General features: G+C 33.4%; 1 protein-coding gene across 3 annotated transcripts in view; it reads right to left on the bottom strand.

Moving 5' to 3' along the window:
• Positions 1-20,168, bottom strand: part of ZNF385D (zinc finger protein 385D) — a 1,173,536-nt gene that overhangs the window by 716,155 nt on the left and 437,213 nt on the right. For 2 of the 3 annotated variants that reach the window (XM_064378657.1, XM_012466714.2), the window contains one exon: positions 8,889-9,107. In XM_064378657.1, the coding sequence (XP_064234727.1) occupies positions 8,889-8,907 (19 nt within the window). In that variant the 5' untranslated portion in view covers positions 8,908-9,107. Of the gene's footprint in view, positions 1-8,888; positions 9,108-17,257; positions 17,297-20,168 lie in introns of those variants that run through there. The other variant, XM_064378658.1, reaches the window with a different exon arrangement.

Raw genomic sequence — 20,168 nt, 5'->3', positions numbered from 1 at the left:
TAAGTCCAGGTAAAGCAAATAGCCAGTGGCTGGAACATTATCTTCTTTTAAAATGACATGTTTTTTCTTTAGGGAGAAAGAAACTGGTAACAAAAGCCAAAAACCTACTCCAAATTTGAACACAGTGAAATTACTTGCTTCTAAATTTTTATCCTTCAATGATAAAAAAGAAATTTAGTTCAGTCAAACAAGAATACGTGTCTCATTATACGTTTTTGAGCAACTTGATATCAGCATTTTTTTATGGCCTCCCCTTGGCTGAACTTCTAAAGGATATGGTCGGTCAGAGAAAAGTATGAGGAAAGTGCCACATTTCAATATGTCACATACTGATACGGTTTGCTTGTGTCCCCACCCAAAATCTCATCTTGAATTGTAATCCCCATAATCATTACAATCCCCAAGTGTCAAGGGAGAGACCAGGTGGAGGTAATTGAATAATGGGGGCAGTTTTTCCCCATGCTATTCTCATGATAGTAGTTCTCACAAGATCTGATGGCTTTAAAAGTGTTTGGTATCTCCTCCTGCATTCATTCTCCTTCCTGTCCCTGTGAAGAAGGTGCCTTGCTTCCCCTTTGTCTTCCACCATGACTGTAAGCTTCCTGAGGCCTCCCCAGCCATGTGGAACTGTGAGTCAATCCTTTTTGTTTTATAAATTACCCAGTCTCTGGCGGTTCTGTATAGCAGTATGAAAATTGACTAATACATATACTAATGTAGACACGGTATCATTAAGAAAGAAGTTACCATTATTAAATAAAATCATGCCAAAGAGATCACCACGAAGCCAAAAATGTGCTAGCAAGTTCTAATTTGTCTACTGACAGTCAATAAAAGCACAAATAGTCCTTGGAGATCAAAAGGTGGGACAAATTTACATATAAATGATAAATTTATACATAAAATCAAGGCCTGAAGTATGATAAAAGTCCACAAAGCTCTTTTATTTTCATTAACTACCAACGTTGCAGAAGAAAATCTTTAAATTGAAAACTACTGACACTTTAAACATCTTCTGAGGCAATCAATGGAAAGAAAAAAGAGAACAGATCACTGAGAATTAGAAACTGAAATTTTATTTAGTTTTTCTGTTAAATGAAAGAAAATTTAATGCTAGCAGCATAGATAAGGGCAGCAATACTCTGGATTTATGTGCTACAAAACAATGAGCACCAAAGACTCTAGAATTCTGGCAGATAAAACCGAATTATTTGATAGCAGTTTCAGCCCAATAAAAATAGAAAACCAGGCTTAATAAAAATAACCCAAATATGACAAAGATAGTGTGAATAAAATAAAGCTGCCACAATAGATCAACTTGTTACTCAATCCTTAACAACAGCTTAAACTATGTTGAGCACACGAAATTGAATTACATTAGTTGGCCATAGAAGCTTTAAAGATCCTAAAAGTTATGTTCCTTGTAATATGTCTTTCAAAATGCTCTTATGAATCAAAGAACCACTTTTAATGTAATGTTCAATTTTCTATTCTTAGACAAAATCCCTTATAATACTTTAATTCTTCATTCTATACCTCATAATGTTAAAGCTTTTCCATTATAGAATATATCACACAGTTGGAAAACAAAATGGAAAATATGAGTAAAATCTCAATGCTTACCTAGAAATCTCAACTCCACTACTAATTTCCTATGGTAATTAAACAATATATATCATAAAAGGTAGTGATATACAAACATTGTTATAATGCTTGTAAAATTGCACAAACAATATTTTTTATTCATACTTGCTTGCATTCCTGATGACTTGTGACAAAAATTTAGAAGTATACATCTTGGGAGAATTGTTGGTTATTTTTAATTTACTTTTATACATTTGTATGCAGTACATATGAAACCATATTATTTCTATCAGCAGAAAAATAATCTTTATTTGTAAAGCTCAATTGCATCATAAATAGAAAATCAAAGGCCTTTTTAAAAGGGGAACTTAGTCATGCAGTCTGTATTGTAATTTCCTAGATCTATAATGTTTATGAGAGGGTGAATCATGAAATCTTGAATATGGCCAAGTCAACACATTTAGTCAACTTCTAATATAGAATCCCCTTCTGCCACTTCTTTATTCACCATATCTTCAAAAAGTATGCTCACGTAAAAAGATACATTTCTGGCACGACAGAGAATATATAGTGATAAATTATAAAATGATCTATTTACATGACTATTCTGCACAAAATATTTTCAGCAGTTAGAGTTGTTGATGAAAATTTAAGGAAAACATCAGGTTTGTGGTAGTAAGTGATTTAAAAATGACATTAACTCAGTAACATAAGAAAATACCCAAATGTATGGTGTAATTTTGTTGACAGTAGAATATAAGTTTGCTGGGGAGATTAATGAGTTGCCAGTAACGTGAACCTGGGTGGTTCAAAAGTCAAACAGCTGTACTGGTAAGTCTGTTAACGTTCTTTGATCCTTGGTTGTCTTATTTTTAAACTAGACATAGTAAGACTTGGTAAGATTGTTGATTGGGATTCAATAAATGATGCATATGAAGTACTTGGAACAGTTGATATTAGCTCCCTTTTCATTTCTTTTGCATTTTTGATGGCAAATCTTAACTCACTGATATCAGATGGAAAATAAGAGTTAGGGAAATATTACATTTTGTTGCATTTGCACAGTAAAACACATTATGCATATTTCTTATTGAGACTTTGAAGGAAACCAGAATATTTTACCCCAAAGTATACTTCTTTGGCATATTCTGAGATGATATTGAGAGGTGCTACAGACTACAGGAACAGCTTTGAAAAGCTGTCTTTGTGTGAGAAGGAATTACATCTGTATAGAAAATCTACATTAGTAAACAACAGATGCAAACAGGCTTTCTCTGAGGCCCCCCTTATCTACCTTATCCCAAACTAAGATTAACTCAGAGGAAAAAAGAGACTGAAAGCCAGACCGGTTTGAAACTCTAACAGATACATTTTTACCACAGGCCACCACCTATACTTTCTGAGGGCAGCTCTGAGTTTACCTGAGAGATTTTTTATGGGCACAATAAGACAGCTCTGCCTGCCATGCTTTCCTTTTCTCACTCTCCTATTCCATGGGACTCCACCTCCCTTGCACTACCCAGAAAGCAGCCATCCTTTCTATAACCTCAAGATAATGTATAAACTTCAACCACCTAGCCTCTCCTTTGAGTCTCATATTTTGTATGGCTCCCATGTTTATGCATGTTACTAAATTTGTATACCTTTTATTCTGTTAATCTCTCTATTGTCAATTCATGTCAACAGACATAAATGAACCTTCAGTAGGGGAAGAAAATTCTCCTTAACAACTTTTAAAACATTGGTGGTGTCCTATTTGGATTCCCAAGAAGCAGACTCTAAGATGATTTTGTGTACAACTGATGGACTAGAGATCTATACCTGTGAGGCCTAAGAAAAGCAGGACAGAGTAGATAGTGAAATTAGACTGTGATAGAATTGAAACAGAGACATTAGCAAAACTGAAGCTGGATTGGACTTTCAGAGATGTCCACCCACTTTTGAGGCAAGGAGCTGGGACTTTGTGCCTCAGCATTGACTAGCCATTGGATGCAGGCTGCCCTAAGAGACGAAACAAGCTCAGAGGAGGTAGTTTCCATGAGCTAAAAGCAATGCTTGGGGAGGAATTTAGTGGGTAACATTCCCGACTGAGCTGGAGGGACCTTGAAGATTCCTGAATCACATATATTCTTGAATCAATTCCAGCACAGCATGAATTCAGGTGGTGTACATACGTTCTATATAACTTTATTTCTGTAAAACGTACATTACTGTCAGAAACTGTAGTCTTAACTGTAGGAACATTAGCCTCCTAATTAATTTATATACATCAGATAGCTTTTCACTATGATCTTCAGAAGACCATTTTCCTTAATGAGATGACATGTAAAACACCATATTTTTCTCAGAAATGTGAAAAACATTTTAGATATAATGCTCTCTCTTGTTCATGTTTTTTGTAGTATATAATAGAATATGCCTCAAGGCATATAATTACAATATTAAAACATCAAATAATGATATTTTATCTATTTAGATAATCCTTAAATAACTGCTATAAATTAATTTTATATTATTTGCATACTTAAAAATTTTTTAAAAGTACAACTTTGAATGAATTTAGGTAAAAATCTCTATTGTTATATTCCTTTCTTGACATACTTATTTTCTATTTGAAATCTAAACTGTCATGAAAATTTTGTGAAGATGGAAGTTTAAAGCAATCATTTTGCAATTGTGCATATTTAAGGAGAAGACTCAAACAACTCCCATATCTTTCTCTAAATAACCTAAAAATGATGATGTGTTTACTCAGAATTTACAGGATCTATTATTTGTACATATCAACATTTTTAGCTTGGTCTCTCTGTAGATAAACGAATGACCATTAATAACTGTATTAAGGCTTGTAACTGGGCTCATTTCTTATTACCATCAAGCCTGAAAAAGCATATTTTAATAGTGGGGGTATGAGGGATAGGTAAAAGAAATACTATATTTCTATATTAAAGTAAAGCACTAATTCATTTGTGAAATTTATGGCCTATAATTAGGCCTACCTATAGTTACAGATGAGGATTTCCTTTTACACACTACAGAGGTAATAAAAAAGGAGCACTTTTAAAAGGGAATTGAGAAAGATAAAGGGACAGAGGGCTAGGTTATCACTTACAATGTATCCAAAGGGAATCATTTTTTGAGACTGAAACAAATAGTCTTTCTTCCTGACCAAAAGTCACCCTAAGTGGATAAATTATTTCCCCTCTGTTGTATAACCCTTTAATTACAACACCCATTCTTTCCCCTGATATACCTTCAGAAAAGTATGATATAACCATAGGATCTCATGTGGCAGCGTTATGGGAAATAAAGGGTCAGGATAATTTTTATTTAAAAGCAGGGTAGTTCAGTGCTAAAAAGGAATGGACCATCAAGACACAAAAAGACACAGAGAAAAGTTACATGCATATTACTAAGTGAAAGTAGCCAATATAAAAAGGCTACATACTGTGTGATTCAAATTTTATGATATTCTGACAAAGTCAAAACTATGGGGACCATAGAAAGATCAATGGTTACGTGGATGAATAGGCAGAGCACAGAGGACTTTTAGGGCAGCAAAAGTATTCTGTATGTTATTGTGATATTGGATAAATGCCATTACACATTTTGTAACCTGTAGAATGTACAACGCCAATGGTAAACCCGAATGTAAACTATAGACTTTGGGTGATAGTGGTGTGTTCATGTAGGTTCATCAATATAATAAATGTAGCACTGTCATGCATGGTATTGATAGTGGGGAAGGCTGTGTTTGAAAGAGGGAGGGGATATATGGGAAATCTACTTTCCACTCAGTTTTGCTGTGAACACAAAACTTCTTTAAAAATAGTCCATTAAAAAAAGCAGCAGAGTAATCTGGTCTATGTCAAGCACTGGTCTGACGGCTACGGAAAGGTGACAGTTTACTATGCTAGGAACCTTATGGGAGCTGATCAGTTGCAAAGTAATGTGTGGCCTGACAGGAGGCTGGATAAGGCAAAAAATACTCAGCAAAATCATCTAGGAAAATATTTTTATTCGTATTTCCACTTTCAAATACTCACTGATGGTACTTGGTAGTATTTAGGAACTCTTATCCTACCAAATGTTAGGGTTTGAAATGAATTAGGTTTGCTTTCCTAACTCTGAGATCCAGTACAGGAATATAGCATTTCTCCTAACCCTTAAGAAATTGATTCCATCTTTACGCCATGATTTCCATCTAGTTTCCCACATACATTATTGGTCTTTTCTTAGTAAGAGGCCCCAGCACTAAGCTTCATCGAAATTTGAACCATACTGAATTCTTGGCAACTCTTGCCTCAACATAACCCAATCCCACAGGTCAGGGTCCTTAGAAACTTAAATTGAGTACTAAGGATTACTACAGAATTTTCTGTCCTACTTCAAGTATCATCACTTTCTACTGATCCTTGCTCTTACATTCATACACCAGATCAAATATCCTTGAAAACAGATGCAGCCCAGATTAAGACCAAATTCATCACACCGTCTCAGAGAATGTGATTGACACTTTTGGCTCCAGGATCTCCCCTAATTCTTAATTGGGGACAAGTTAGTTTCCAAGACTTGGCCTTGACCCTGTCATTCCTGACTTTTCTCATCCACATGTCCACCTTCCTCTGAAGTATAATTTCAGGCCAAACTGACATGACCTAAGATGACCAAGTGTTCTCAGCAATCATGGTTGTTTTTCATGCTGTATCATCATGTTAGTAATATTAGTAATGACAGCTCACTAAAAGTGTTCTTACTAACATGATGATACTTAAAATGCCTTGGGAAAAAATCTGAATAGGAAATCCAGCAATGAATATTCGTTGAGTACTATATTAATCAAAGAATTTGAGAAATATATTAAAATTTTAATTTTTTAGTGTTCTCCTAAATGACTTCTCTGTTTGAATGAAGAAAGGCATAGTTCCTACAGAATATTCATTTTGGAAAACAATAGCATTTAGAAATACAGGTACTTAAGTGAGTAAGACCAGGGTTTGATTGCAAGTTGTGTGACCTTTAGCATAGTATCAAGTGATGCTATCCTCAGTGTCCACATCTATAAAAGGAATATAACAAGATCACCTCAGTTGGTTATGAGGAAACACTGAATAATAAAATGTACATAAAGTCTTTAATAAAGTGCTAACCTCCAAGTGCACTGATATGATTGCTTAAAACTATTTAACTTGAGTAACCTCAATTCTAGTATTGTGGTTTGAAAGTCTTTGGCCATTCTAAATTATGCCTGGGACTAACTCTGATTTGGGTTTCTGAACCAGACATACGTTTTGTTCTAGTTTTGTTCTACAGTATTGTTTACTACTTCTCCAAATGAGGTCTGTGACTATCAAGATAGGTGAAGTAAAACACCAAAGCTTACACTATCATGACCAATACAAACTTAGAGAAAACAACTCAGAATTGAATCACGCTGTACTTGAAGTTAACAATAAGGAATAGATTTTTCTTAAGAAGTCTAAGTAGAGACTGTGAAATATGCATTTTAAAATCATGACTTACTTTGCTAGTGATAGCAGCAGGAGGCAGACAAATGCCTAGGCAGATAGAGGCTGTCCCCAGTGAAACCCCACCCTCAAGCCAAAGACAGTTTAAAGCCTGAAAGCCAAGCTACAAGTCGAATCCATGGACTGGAATGAGAATCTGTCTTCCCATTGGGTGTGCTTTCCTCTGACTGATCCCCACCCTTCACCTGTTTTACATATACCAACCCCTTTCTTACTGGTGTGCTACAATGCCATGCCCACCTTAGAATGATACCTTTGCTGTAGCCTTTCATGCACACTCACAAGTAATTCAGCATGTACTCTCCTATTCTGAGCCCATAAAAGCCCAGAGTCAGCCATACTGCGGGAGAAACTACCCAACTGTGGAGGTGGTGGACCACCCATTCAACCCCTCTCCACTGAGACCTGTTCCACTGCTCAATAAAATTATTCTGTGCCCTTCTCACTCTTCAATTGTCAGCATATCCTCATTCTTTGACACGTGACTGAACGTGGGTGTAGAGAAGGATGTAACATTGTGGCCCTCTGTCCTCTACCAGCAGAGGGCAGCCAGTCCACATAACAGAAATAGCAGCGCGACCAAGCCAGTCCTAAAGGCGCCAGCCAAGGCAGAGCAAGGGCATTGCTGGCCAGGTGTTTCTGGCTGCCAAAAGTGATCAAGAAAAGTCCTGTGTCACTAGGTTTACCTTATACCTATAGCATTTAATAGTTCTCAGTTACTTTCTTACCACAATTTTTGTTTCTTATATCTCCTTAACAAATAACATCTATAATTAACTAAATGCCATACATGAAAAAATATAAAATTCTTTCCAATAGAATACAACAGTTCATTCATACTAAAATCATATAAATAAAAAACACACAAAGCAAGGTAGAAACAATTTCTACTTTAAGAATGCACTTTTCTTTTTCTTATTATTTGGTCACTTCCAAGCGAATTACAAAATTATATTAAAAATCTTTATGACATTAAATATAAGAAGAGATTGAAATTCATTCTCACTTTTAGATGTCAGTATAATTTAGATAAATTATATTTTATTTATCAAACATGAAATATCCAATCAGAATATAATATTATAACTCAAGTTGCTGTGAGTTAGCACTCTAAAGTCTCCTTTCTACGGGTCCACCCTCCTCTCTCCATGTCTTTATATTTTTCTAATAATCTTCCATTTGTTATTTTCTAATAATCTTCCATTTGTTCCCAAAGACATTTTTGTGCGATTTGAAAAATCTGTTCACTCATAAATTCAACACATACTTTTAAGAAGCAGTCTAAAGTTATTAAATAAACCATACATTTTCACTAGGAAACTTAAAAGTCTGTGCTAATAGATCATCGTTTATTGATTAAACCACCTATTTGAAAAGATATGCATTATTTCAAATCAGTTGCAGTGTTACTAACCAACTGAATTCTCTAGACCTGCAGGAAATAAAAAATAAAATACAAAAACCCATTGTCTATTTCCATATATAACTACATTAAAAGCATACATTAAGAAAGTCTAAAATCAGCTTTTTCAAATTATAGTAAATTTTCTGCAGGTCACAACCCTAATACGATTAAGCATGTATGACAAATAAAATTTATCTTTCTCTCTCAAAGAGAAATGATGTATTTTAATGTACTCTGCTGATAAAGGTTTTATGTAAGATTTTTCCTGGTTTAAAATAATTTAGTTCATTCTTTTATCACCACATCTGCAGGTATATAAATAACTTAAGTTGATGATGTAAAATAGAGAAAATATTTTTAGAAAAGCTTACCATTGTCATTTTTCAGCATCCCGTTGCTGAGTTGTTTCAATCTCTTTTGATGTGATTTGCCATTGTAGTGGATTTGAGCTTGAGCGGCTGAATTCAGCTGAATGTTACATACGTTGCACAAAGTGAAGTTGGTATGCTTCTTTTCCCTTTCTGGTTTTTCTTCAAAGTTGTCGGGTATTAATTCAGCCTCACTCTCACCATCGTGTGCACAGGTGAAACCTGGGGGTACAAAGAAAGTTATGAACAAGCAAATCAAGATTTTTAGCTTACTTTGTATTTATTAAATTGGGTAGCAAATAAGGGTTGTTCTACACACAGGAATTAAAAATTTCTACTTACTCTCATTTTAATAAATTGCTTTCAAACTATGCAAAAGTAGTCAACCTCTTGAATGGAATATAAATGGTAAACATTTACCTTTTTTTAAATTTATTCCCAATACTGTGCTGTATGATTTTATTACTTCATTTAATTATCATAACAATGAAATAAGCACTATAATTTTCCCTTTTTTTTTTTTTTTACAGCTGAGGAATCTAAGTTTTAGAAGGATAAAACAATGTGTCTAAGATCACACAGCTAACAACAAGTGGCATAGCTCTGATAAGCATTCAGTTTACTCTAAATCCATATTTCTAAATCCATCATCAGGTTCTCTAGCATCTATTAATGCATTATATATTTTTGTTTTGATTTAACTACATAAAATTATCTTATATATTCCTTACGAGTTAAGAAAAGTGACTTACATCTGGATGGACACATTCTACAGACACAAAGATGCTAAACCTGTTTCAATACTCAAAATTCTATATATTATACCTGACACACAAAAGAGGCTTTGAGTATCAAGATAGCCTCATAATCAGGGTACAAAATAAATGGGACTGATTTATGGATTACATTGGAAAGCATTACTTTTAGATGAATATATGCTTTGCATACTGAAACCAAACAGAAAAGGTCAACTCATAATTTCAGTAACTCTGGCCTTAATATTACATACATACATACATTCATTCATTTATTTATTTGAGATAGGGTTTCACTCTATCACTAAGCTGGAGTGCCCTGGCATGATCTTAGCTCAGTGCAGCTTCAATCTCCCGGGATCAAGAAGTCCTCCCACTTTAGCCTCCTAAGTAGCTAGAAATACAGGTGTGTGCCACCAATTATCATCCAGCAAGATGGTAATAATTTGAGTAACTATTGTAATCCATATTTAACATTCATTCACAAATAATTTAAAATAATAATACCTCATTTCTAAGTTGTCTGTACTTCCACTACCCAGGCCTCTATAGCACACTATGGTAATGATATGATTTCTCCATTCCAATGCTCCCAATTCTCTAAGGAGTTAAAGTCTTTGAAAATATTAGCAGAGAAAAAAAGTCATGGTTTTAATGTGCACGTATGAACTGACTGCTATGTGGCAGCATCCTCCTAGGTTCTAGAGTTAAACTGATAAGCATCACAAAAGTGGTCCTTGCCATTATACAAACTTACTGATAATGATGCAAAAGCCATGGACTTTGGTATGACACAAATAAGGTAATAAATGCTGAAATGTTTTCCACAATATATAAGGATTATTAGTTTGCCAGTAAAATTTTAAAAAGTCAAACTAGTGAATTCATGCAAAAATGGCTAATACTTGAATCTATTGAAGTCACTATCCAATTTCCAAAATGAGTGAAAGATTGGTAAGTACATAATGCACTTTTTTCCTGTTTCCCTTATTTTATTAGATTATGTGTGTGTATATATATTATATATATGCATATGTGTATATATATGTATTGGACTTTAAGTTCTGGGGTACATGTGCAGAACATGCAGGTTACATAGATATATATGTGCCATGGTGGTTAGCTGCATCCATCACCCTGTCATCTACATTAGGTATTTCTCCTAATGCTATCCTTCCCCTAACCCCCACCGCCAACAATTCCTGGTGTGTGGTGTTTCCCTTCTTGTGTCCATGTGTTCTCATTGTTCAACTCCCACTTATGAGTGAGAACATGCATAATGCATGCTTTCTTTGTGAACTAATTCATTTAAAATGTTAACTTCCTTTTAAAAAAGAAACTCTTTCTTACTCAGGCAACCTTGTTAAAATAATGTTAATTATGCAATTTAAATGGCCATTTTAAAATATAATTTATTGGCTTCGTAAAATGATAATTTTAATGAAAGGAAAATATGTAAGCATATCGGCTTTTCTTATTTTATATAAATAAAATATCTAAGTATCCAGGTTATAAATAGAACATTCAAAACTTGTTTTGTCTAGAGTTAATTTACGTCTTTAAATGTTTTATCTCAAATATTGTTAACTAGTAAAAAAGATTAAGTAAATGATGGGTGCTAAAATCACAGCAATATGCATAGCCATTAAAGCAGATCAGCAAAGTTTTATAATATGGGAAAATATTTTGGATATAAGTAAAAAGCAAACCTAAGATGTAAATTACATATAGTATATTTACAACCATGTGAAACACCAACTTGACTTAGGAAAAATATTAGCATTATTTCATTCTGAGTGGAAAGATTAGAGTTGGCTTGTTTTCCTTTAGCATTGCCGTATTTTAAAATTTTCACACATGAACCATTTATTATGAAAAACTAAATCACTATATTAAAAAAAAAAAGCCAAAGTGCTTATTTCTTCTAGCATGAACAGTTTAGGTTTGCCAGAACTAGGCAATGCTACAGAGACAGTCACAGTAGGGGAGCCCTTGTAATACATGATTTTTGCTAAATATATGCATATATTTGGAAGAAAGTATTTTCTTATTTGATTCACATTTCCATCTTGACCCATAAAATAAGAACATATGCTAACACTTTAGCAGGGGAAAATATTGGTGAATTTTCTTTCAAGGCTATGAGATTTATTTGCTTATAAATTAGGGATTCCCTGCTCACATGAGAAAGCAAAGACTGTATTACCAGACAATGTCAACAATTAATTTAGTACTAAGGTACAAGGATCACAACTTTAAAAGGAAATAGAAAATATGTGGTATGGACACTAAGGAACAAAAAGAACCTCAAATAAATAATTGTGGCTGGGTTAGGGCATCATAAAACATTTATAGATTTTGCAAGAAAAGTGCAATGGCTCAAATGGCACTCTCTGAAGCAGGAGACAATATTTGTAAGTGATTTTCCTTCCCAATATGGTAAAAATGTCATGTTTAAATTTTTAAATGGAATTTGATACATTTGAGTTCCACTGAGAAAAATTCAGCAGTCATACATAAACTTGAGGTAACTGTCTCGGAACCCAAAATAATTTATCAATTTGTCAATTTTTTCCCTCCTAACCTTCATCCCTCAGAACTATTAAAACACTGGAAAGATATTTGGCTTAATACAGTGATGTAGGTGTAGACAGCACTATTTAACAGTTTCAAGAACGGGAATCATCCTGGGAGTAATTATCAAAGGAATTAGGGGGGTGTGTGTGTGTGTGTGTGTGTGTGTGTGTGTGTGTGTTTGTTTTAATTTTCTCGATGTGGAGACTGATTTACTCTTACAGACTCATAGGAATAATTAAAATGTGGCACACATAAGATAACTCATTTTTGGTAAGCTATATTAAACAATGTATTGAGATAATTTGAGGAAAAAATAAAAATAGAAACAATATTTTCCTGGGGTGCAAGGTGGTTCTTGCAGTTGATTTATTTGGTGCATTCTTTTGGCACAAGCTAAAATGTCACCACCTTTGCCAAAGGACCAGCTGTTGGTATCAAGTCTGCCCTGAGAAGTGCTGATCTTCTCTAACCCATGTCACCCCTGGGGTAACAGGCTATATCCCTGCTGGACCGTAAAATTGGTGTAACCTAATTGATCAAGAATAAAAAGTTGTAGACACAGAAGCCAACTGAAAAAACTCCCAGGAACCAAAGCTGGAGCAACTTGAACAATAATCTAAGTCACATATTACTGGATTAAAACCCAAAGTATAAAATAAATTTAAATGAGTGCATACTGATGTAAATATAAATGGAAGAGAACGATACCAAATTCTGGTTTATAAGTATTTCAAATAATTTAAATAGACATCCTCCATTCAAAGCAGGACAGGGCACAACACTCTTCCCCTTTATGTGTAGGTTATGTTTAGTGACTTGCATCTAAATAGTGTGATACATGAAGAGAAGAAAAGGAACTTTATAGTGAAGAAACTTCACAAATAATACTTCAGCCAATCAAATTTCAAATCAACAGTGATAAGTCACACTGATAGCAAGAATCCTTAATATGATATGCTAACAATGGCATTTCACCTCTGTGATCTTTCTCACAGAAATATAGACAAACACAAATTAAGGAAGGATATACAAAATACCTGATCAATAGTCAAAACTATCAAGGTCATCAAAACTAGGAGTCTGAGAAATTGTTACAGCCCAAAGGAGCCTAAAGAAATATTAAAACAAAATGAAATGTGGTATCCTGGATGAGTTCTTTAAACAAAACATGGACATCGGAGGAAAATTAATGAAATCCAAATAAAGCATAGAGTATCACTAATAATAACATATTATTATTAGTTAATTAATTGTAATAAAGTACCATACTTACATAAGATATCAACAACAGAGGAAATTAGATGGGAGATGTATGGAAACTCTACTAATTTGGCAATGTTTTTGCAACTCTAAGACAATTCTACAGTAAAAGTTTTATTTAATTTTTTTAAATTTGGAAAATAGAGCAGAGACCATTTTCTCTCCTTGACAATAAAATAGCAACCTCTTGAGAACTTGAGTGCTCTGGGAAAGAACTGAGAAAGAAACTTCTGTTCTCTTCATCCCTTGCTCATTCATCTCTCAGTAGAAATAAATTATGTGATTTGAAGAATGAGGTAAACGTTCACTGCTTCATGTGCGGTCCACCATCAGATGGCTCTTTATCTCAAATTTGCCTGAAATGACATTCTCCTATCTTCCTTGCTTGTCATATACAAATTTACAATGTAAAGGCTCCCCAGCCCTCTGTAGAAAGCCCAGAATTCTCCTGCCTGTGACGAGGCAATTAAGTTCTATTCAGAGAAGAAAGGGTTGAGGGTTGAAAATCCAATATAGAGCACAGTTCTAAGTCATTTTCTCTAATTCAACATTTCTTCTGAATAACTAGGCTACCAACCCACCAACAAAAAATCTAATACACCTCAACTGATTCCTTCTATTTATTATCAGTTTTAATTAAAATTCTGAGCCAGTTAAACACACACACACACACACACAGTGTTATCTAGCCAACCACCACACAATTAACAATTTATAAGCTTCATATTTGCTTTAGTGTTTTAGCCCTATCACAAGTCCCACAATCATTAATATAAAATTAATGTATGTAATATAGTGTGTATTAGTTGACAATCAAACCCAATTTTAATGATTAGAAAACCTTCCCTGCAAATAATGTCAGTGTTTTATCTTAACACTGACAAGCCAGCTTACACTTTTTTGTCCATGACTGGCTTTACCCATTGTTCTTGTATCTGCTACCTTGTCAAAATGACAAGTCTCTAAAATCTCCAACAATCTCAAGGGTCTAAGATAATTTGAATTGACAATGAAACATCAGTAGATGACAGCCACTAACAGGTAGTTTGGTGCACAATAAACCACATTGTAAGTAGTTTTAGAAATGACTTACAAAGTCATACAACTATAAATGCTGTAAATAAACCAAAATGTTCTTGTTTTACAATGACTTCTCCCACAATATATATATATATTTCTAAAGTTGGCAGATAGGCATTTATATATCTACAAGACATTTAGCACAGACACCCTTATATAAATAGTAGTAGAGACCAATGCTAAACACTAAAAATTCCTTTAGAAATTTGATATCATAGTATCTACAGAAATTATATTTTAATTGAAATGAAAATAAAATAAAAATCTAATCTACAGATACTTCATGGTGATAACACTGAAATACAACTAGTCAGGGTAGATGACAGCTGGCTATTTCATTCAAAAGTAGAAATTACAAGTTTATTTGGTAAGCAGCTTTATATTCTTAAGTTTAAATAATATATATACAGAGCATGACAGGTGACAGATTTTGGCCATTTCTTTAAAAATAATTTCATTGAAGAAATAAAATTCAATGTCTACATATTGCCCAAATCTTACAAAAGTTTGGTTCTAAAAACTTATTCTTCTGAAAAAAGCAATCACCAATATTGAATTTCTTATAGAGTCTCTTATAAAGAGTTCTCAAAATTGCTTTATTATGGAAAAGATATGCATGGGAAGACGTCAATGTATGGGAAGACATCAATCTATTCCATTTCACAGAAGGGGAGTTGTAATCTGTATAATACCTACAAATCCTAATGGAGCTTATAATTTCTGTACAAATTTTCTTGACCAGCTCAAAAAAAAAGTTAAAAAAACAAAGATTTATTAGTAGTAAGAATATGATGATGCAATTGCTACTGTAATATGTAATTTTTATGAAACCCTTTAAAATCACCTTTAAAATGGTAGGTTTGTGGAAATCATGAATAAGCATTTACAGAGTAAAATGGGAAAACTACTGTACTAATGTCATGGAATTAGATACTGCTTACTTAAAATACAATTTCTAGAGACAGTATCACAAGTGGATTTTAAGGGCACTCAAATTAATTTGAAATAACTTAGGAAAACAAAAAGCTACTAGGTGATTCAAAAGGTGACTCTAGTGATGACTAACACATTGCTGTCAAAGTTGCCTATGCAGGATTTAAGTTAAATTGCTTCATAAAATTAAGACTAGTAATGAACCATTATAAGCAAATATTTTAAAATCTTATTTTTATTCATAAAATTTATAGAAGAAATTTGGCCCTTTTTGATGAAAAAATTAGGTAGTAACTTTTATTCAGCATTTCATTATATTAGGATTTAAAGAGTATTGCTTATATCTAAATATACACATCTATGCATAAATATTGTATATCTGTGTATATATATTGTATATATGTATATATATAATATGTATACTTTTTTATTTTTTATTTTTTTACATTTGGGCTCTGGGGTACATGTGCACATCCTGCATCCTGCAGGATTGTTGCATAGGTACATACATGCCATGGTGGTTTGCTGTCTCCATCCCACACCCAACCCCACTGCCCCATTGCCTACATCAGGCATTTCTCCCAGTGTTATCCCTCCCATCCTCCTCACCCCTACCTCTGCTGTCCCTCCCCTCCTCTTCACCCCGTACCCAGCCCTGTGAGTGTTGTTCCCTTCCTTGTGCCCAAGTGTTCTCACTGTTCATCACCCACCTGTGAGTGAAAACATGAGGTGATTTTATGCAGCATATTTGGAATATATATACATATATATATGTATATGTATATGTGTGTATATACATATATATGTATCTTCAAATAAACTAGTAGTGAATCTTCCTCTATTTTCAAGACTAATGTAGAAAAATTTATATTTTACTGTTATGGTAAAAATTAAGTCTATGTATTATGTATAATTTATACAATCACATTTACAGCATTTATCACATGAGAAAATTATAATGGGCCACAATATCTTCTACATTTCACTATTAAAACCATAAACAGTTCATAGTTATTGCTATAAAGTACCGATATAAAAAGAATTTTGCTCTGATCTCATTCCCCACTAGAGAGCAGTGTGAATTTAAAATTAAAACTACAGCATCTGGAAATTCCCAAGACATAAAAATAGCATTACTATAATTCTGTAAATATCTAACATACACATATTCTAACACAACATTCAGCTTCAGTGGTGTGTGTGCGCATACAGTACAGCTAACGAACTCACTAACATACTGTCACACAACTCAGACATTAAAGATAAATTGGGGGGAAGTCGCAGAACAGCAGATAATCTAAATTGTTTGTCATGTTATTATAAGTTCTTTATTTAAAAGCATTGTTTTATATAGTCTCCTAATTTAAATATCAGTTCGGAACTTTAAAAATGAGAACATTTTAATTAGAAGTATCTTACTTTTATGATAAGAAATTATATTATCAAAGACTACATAAGGCAAATCAAGGTTAATGGATTGCATTTCAATTATAGTTTTTATTATATTTCAGCATCAAACTAAATTTGTTGGTCTCAATACAATTATGGCTTTTACAAGGTGATGGAACTCTTACTGAATATTTGCAGATTCACCTACAAAAATTAAGCTCAGAGTGGCAGGATGAGATGCAGAATGAAATCTTTAAATGCATTCCTTTCTCCCTTTTAAGCAGTAGACTTTTTAGAGTTGTAAGCTTCAAATCAGAATTTCTATTTTGAAGTCTCAGTTTCAAAAAGAAATTCTACCTTAATCTTCAAATGACTCACCTTCAAATGACAATCTTCAAATGATCACTAAAACATTTTTGAGGCCAAACGGGAGCCCATAGTTTAACCTCAAAAATAAAAACAAAAACAATTTTTTAAAAAGGTAAATTATTCGAGTAGAATCTACTACTATATAAATAAAAGATCAGATATGTCTTAAATTTCAATGTCATGAATGCATTCCTCAAAGTTTCAAAGTCCAATGAAAGATTATATTACTATTACTACTTTTTTTAACGAACAGTTTACATATCTTTTCCTGTCTTTTGTCCAGTTATTTCTATTTTAGGAATCTATTCTTGAATCAGTCATGCCACCAGGGCCTCCTTGGCAAAACATGACCCCCCTGGAGTTATGCCACACAGTATCTCTGCCATCACACCAGGGATGCTGAGGCTGCACTGTGAGTCCTGCCCTTCAGTTCTCAGACCACATTTTTTTTTAAAAGCTACTTTAAGCTTCAACCCTGTTTTCTTGAAAATGCACCAAATATCTTTGTGCTTTCAGCTAGTTCTACCCTATCTAAAACAGCTTATACAAAATTTAAGAATGGTTTGCCCCAGAAAACTTTCTGAAGACCTAAATTAGAGAATGATCGTTTTTACTTATATCTGGTAAAAAGTTATGCCAAGAAAAATAGTAGGCATCCACACATTATTGAAAAGTGACATAACAAATACATTTTAAGCACCTGCCCTGTGTCTAGCACTATTTTAGACATTTTGAATATTTGCACACCACATCACACAATCGTCTAGTTTTCTGTGGAGTTTGAGAAGAGGGGGAAAATGTAGGCTAAACTGACTATGACTTTTAACAGTCAGACATGCTAAGGAAGAGTAGAATTGTGATGAAGATTTCAGCTTATAAATCCAGTAGTTATATGCTTTTGTTCGTTTTTTTTTTTTAAGAGACAGCTTTGCCTTCTCCTTCTCTCATTTATAATGTTTAAAGTCTCAGGTTTTCTTTCTTACCTCATTGATTCCATCTTCTTAAGATATATTTTAATATTTTGGTGATTTCAACTGCTGTCCATGCCTAATCTTCATGTAATAAAGACTTCCTCATATTATCTGCCTCCTATTTTACCATAACCATTCTTATAAGTATCATAATTATACTCTTAGATCAATATTTGCTTTTACATTTTTCTCTCTTTCACTATTAAAGGAGAAGAGCAGGTACTAATTTTGATTCAGGATATATTCAGGCTACATGACAGTGTTTTCTTATACCCAGAGAATGTTCCCTGAAAAATTTATGCATCCTAACTGTGGCAGATATACTTAGGATGGCCCCTTTGATTTCCACCTGGAGGTAATCAGACCTTTCACAGTCCACTCTCCTGGAGGGTAGAATCTATAACTTGCTTCTACCAACAGAATATGGTAAAGGTGATGGGATATATGCCATGAGTGTGACTATGCTACAAAAAGATAGTAATGCCCATCTTGTGAGAAGAGACTCTCCATTGCTAGCTTTAAAGAAGCAAGCTGCCAAAGCTTTTTCATGTTGTCTTATATTTCACTTCTGCAATCTGAAAAAAAAAATGTGAGCTTATTATGAGTTTCCCTATGAAGAGAACCATGTGGCAAGGAGCTTAAGGTAGTCTCTGGCCAAGAACCAGTGAGAAAATGAGACCACAATAAGCACCTGAATGCTGCAAACAAACATATGAGTGAGGAAGTAGTTCCTTCCCCAGTTGAACTTTACACAAAAACACATCCCTGCCTCTATCTTTATGGTAGTCTGGAAGAGGTCCTGGTGAGGCAATGTGTGGACTATTGCTCCTCAGAAATTGTGAATTAATAAATGTGTGTTGTCTTAAGGTATAAAGTTCTTGTAATTTTATTATGCATAAATACATAACTACCACACTGCACTAATATTAAAAATAGAAAGTAACTCAAATTTCCAAGGAAAAGAATTTGTCAAGAAAATGTCTTAAAACAAATTATCACCTAACCAAAACCATGGTTTTTTTAAAAATGAATATCTCACCTGTATCCCTAATCTCAAACATACTTCAGTAAAAAGAAGTTAACTCTTTCCCATATGAGGAACTTGATCACCTGATGCACATCCATGGCAGACATAACTAATAAATTATGACAATCTTTCCTTTGGAGCCTGGATTCGGTTTCACACACTCAACACATTGCAGGGATCCACAAAGTATTCAGGTTTGCCATATAAGATGAAATTTATTTGCTATACTAGATACATTGACTAATGTATTACTATCAAATTTGACTTAGAGTAGAAGCCCATTAAAAAGATAAAACTAGGTAGTAGTCATTTTTCACTATGGTACCATTTGACATATTTTCTATTATCTAAATAAGCTTGAAAGATTGTTTAATAAATTTGTAGAACTCAATAATTCTAGACTGTTACAAGAATCAATTACTTTGTTATAGCAGTTATTATAAATAAAAATATATTACAGGATAGTAAATTTAAGATAAAAAATAATTATACACATAAAGATATTTTTCATATATAGGAGACTTCAGTAAAGATTTTATTTCTCAAATGCATCACATTTAGATTTAAGCTCCAAAGAGAGAAATGATGGATATGGATATAAATACAAGTCTAAGAAAAAATGTGAAAGATCATTAAGTATTAGACAATAAATATATAAATTTAAATTGTAAAAATCTGGGTTTCTTACACTTGAAAAGAAGGCAAGGAAGAACCTTAATAAATGTATTAAAGCAAATAAAGGAATATTATTAATTGAAGGTGGTTTTTAGCTTCTGTCCTTCAATTAATGAAAGAAAAACAATGAGTTAAAACTACAGCATGAATAATTTAGGTTACCTACAGTATTATTGAGAGAAAGTTCCTTGATTGGGCATTTTTCCTTTTTATTTTTCATAGATATTCATCCAACTGGGGGAGTTAA

This window comes from Aotus nancymaae, unplaced genomic scaffold, assembly GCF_030222135.1.
Source record: "Aotus nancymaae isolate 86718 unplaced genomic scaffold, 86718_ANA_hifiasm-v0.15.2.pri h1tg000019l, whole genome shotgun sequence".
Classification (NCBI taxonomy): Eukaryota; Metazoa; Chordata; class Mammalia; order Primates; family Aotidae; genus Aotus; species Aotus nancymaae.
This window is presented reverse-complemented; position numbering and strand designations above follow the sequence as displayed.